The sequence below is a fragment of the Sinocyclocheilus rhinocerous genome, unplaced genomic scaffold (genome assembly GCF_001515625.1).
Source record: "Sinocyclocheilus rhinocerous isolate Xijiao unplaced genomic scaffold, SAMN03320098_v1.1 scaffold462, whole genome shotgun sequence".
NCBI lineage: Eukaryota > Metazoa > Chordata > Actinopteri > Cypriniformes > Cyprinidae > Sinocyclocheilus > Sinocyclocheilus rhinocerous.
Genome location: NW_015624537.1, coordinates 1 through 1,675, shown reverse-complemented (window position 1 = coordinate 1,675; position 1,675 = coordinate 1). Strand labels below are relative to the sequence as shown.

General features: G+C 41.9%; 1 protein-coding gene across 1 annotated transcript in view; it reads left to right on the top strand.

Annotated features, from left to right (window-relative positions):
- The window catches only part of LOC107740845 (bone morphogenetic protein 2-like), a gene marked incomplete at its 3' end in the record, with an annotated part of 3,687 nt that extends 2,015 nt beyond the window's left edge, over positions 1-1,672 (top strand). Inside the window, exon 2 of the mRNA XM_016553373.1 lies at positions 933-1,672. Coding sequence (XP_016408859.1) covers positions 933-1,672 — 740 coding nt within the window. The remainder of the gene's footprint in view (positions 1-932) is intronic.
- Between the last annotated feature and the right edge of the window lie 3 nt (positions 1,673-1,675).

Below are 1,675 nucleotides of genomic sequence, written 5' to 3'. Positions count from 1 at the left end.
ATACACACACACACACACACACACACATATATACACACAAACATACATGCACACACATACACACACACACACACACACACACATACACACATATACATACACACACATATACATACACACACGCACATATACACACACACACATATATATATATATATATATATATATACACACATATATGTGTGTGTATATGCACCTGTAACCCTACCATACAGGTGCATTTTTTTTAATTTATTTTATAATCTTTATTTTATTTTCTCTCTCATTTCACTACCTACTACTGTATAGATTTTTACATAGTAAATAAAATGCATTTTTTGTAATTATATATTTTAATGTATATTTAATTGGTTTTAATATTACTACTACTACTAATAATAATAAGAGCTTTTGGTAACACTTTAGAATAGAGAACACTTATTCACTATTAACTACGACTTTGCCCTCAATAAATTCCTAATTTGCAACTTATTAATAGTTTTTATAAAATTGTATTAAATGAATAGTAAGGTAGTTGTTAAGTTTAGGTATTGGGTAGGATTAAGGATGTAGAATAAGGTCATGTAGAATAAGGCATTAATATCTGCTTAATTAGTACTAATAAATGGCTAATATTCTAGTAATATGCATGCTAATAAGCAAATGTGTTTCCATTGCTGAGTTGCAAGTGATTAAAAAAAAAAAAAAGTTTTGCATAAATGTTAAATGGATGACATGCAACATGAACTAGAAGTGCCCTTTGTGTTAGTTTACCACCTCTTAAGTAATCATGTTGTGTTAACCGTGATAAGCTATCACTTTTTAAGCATTTTAAACGAGTGTGTCCAGTAAGAGGTCAGTAAAAGTCACATCCTGTCAATGAGTGTAAACAAGAAGTTTGACACAGTACAAGCCAAAGCTTCCCATAAACCTTACAATTGGTGTTCTTCCAGAATTCTTGGAGGACCTGTTCAGTTTGAGCGGAAAGACGACTCAGCGGTTCCTCTTCAACCTGACCTCCATCCCGGGCGAGGAGTTGGTGACGTCAGCGGAGCTGCGGATTTTCCGAGAGCAGGTCGTGAGCAACGGCAGCGAGGGATTTCACCGCATTAACATTCACGAGATCATCAAACCATCCGGTTCCTTTCAAGAACCCATCACAAGACTCCTGGACACCAGGCTGGTTCAGCACAGCTTGAGCAAGTGGGAGAGTTTCGACGTGAGCCCCGCCGTCACGAGGTGGACCGCAGACGGGCACCCCAACCACGGCTTCGTGGTGGAAATAGTTCACCCGGACCGCGCGGAAGAGGACTCCAAAAGACACATCCGCATCAGCAGGTCCCTGCACGACAGAGAGGACAAGTGGCCCCAAATGAGGCCGCTGTTGGTGACCTACTGCCACGACGGGAAGGGAAACGTGTTGCACTCTCGCGAGAAGAGACAAGTGCGGACAAACAAACAGCGGAAGAAGCACAAAGCTAACTGCAGGAGACATTCCCTCTATGTGGACTTCAGCGATGTGGGGTGGAACGACTGGATAGTCGCCCCGCCGGGCTACCATGCCTTTTACTGCCAGGGTGAGTGTCCGTTTCCACTGGCGGACCACCTGAACTCCACCAATCACGCTATTGTACAGACACTGGTGAACTCAGTGAACAGCAACATTCCCCGGGCCTGCTGCGTTCCCACGGACCTG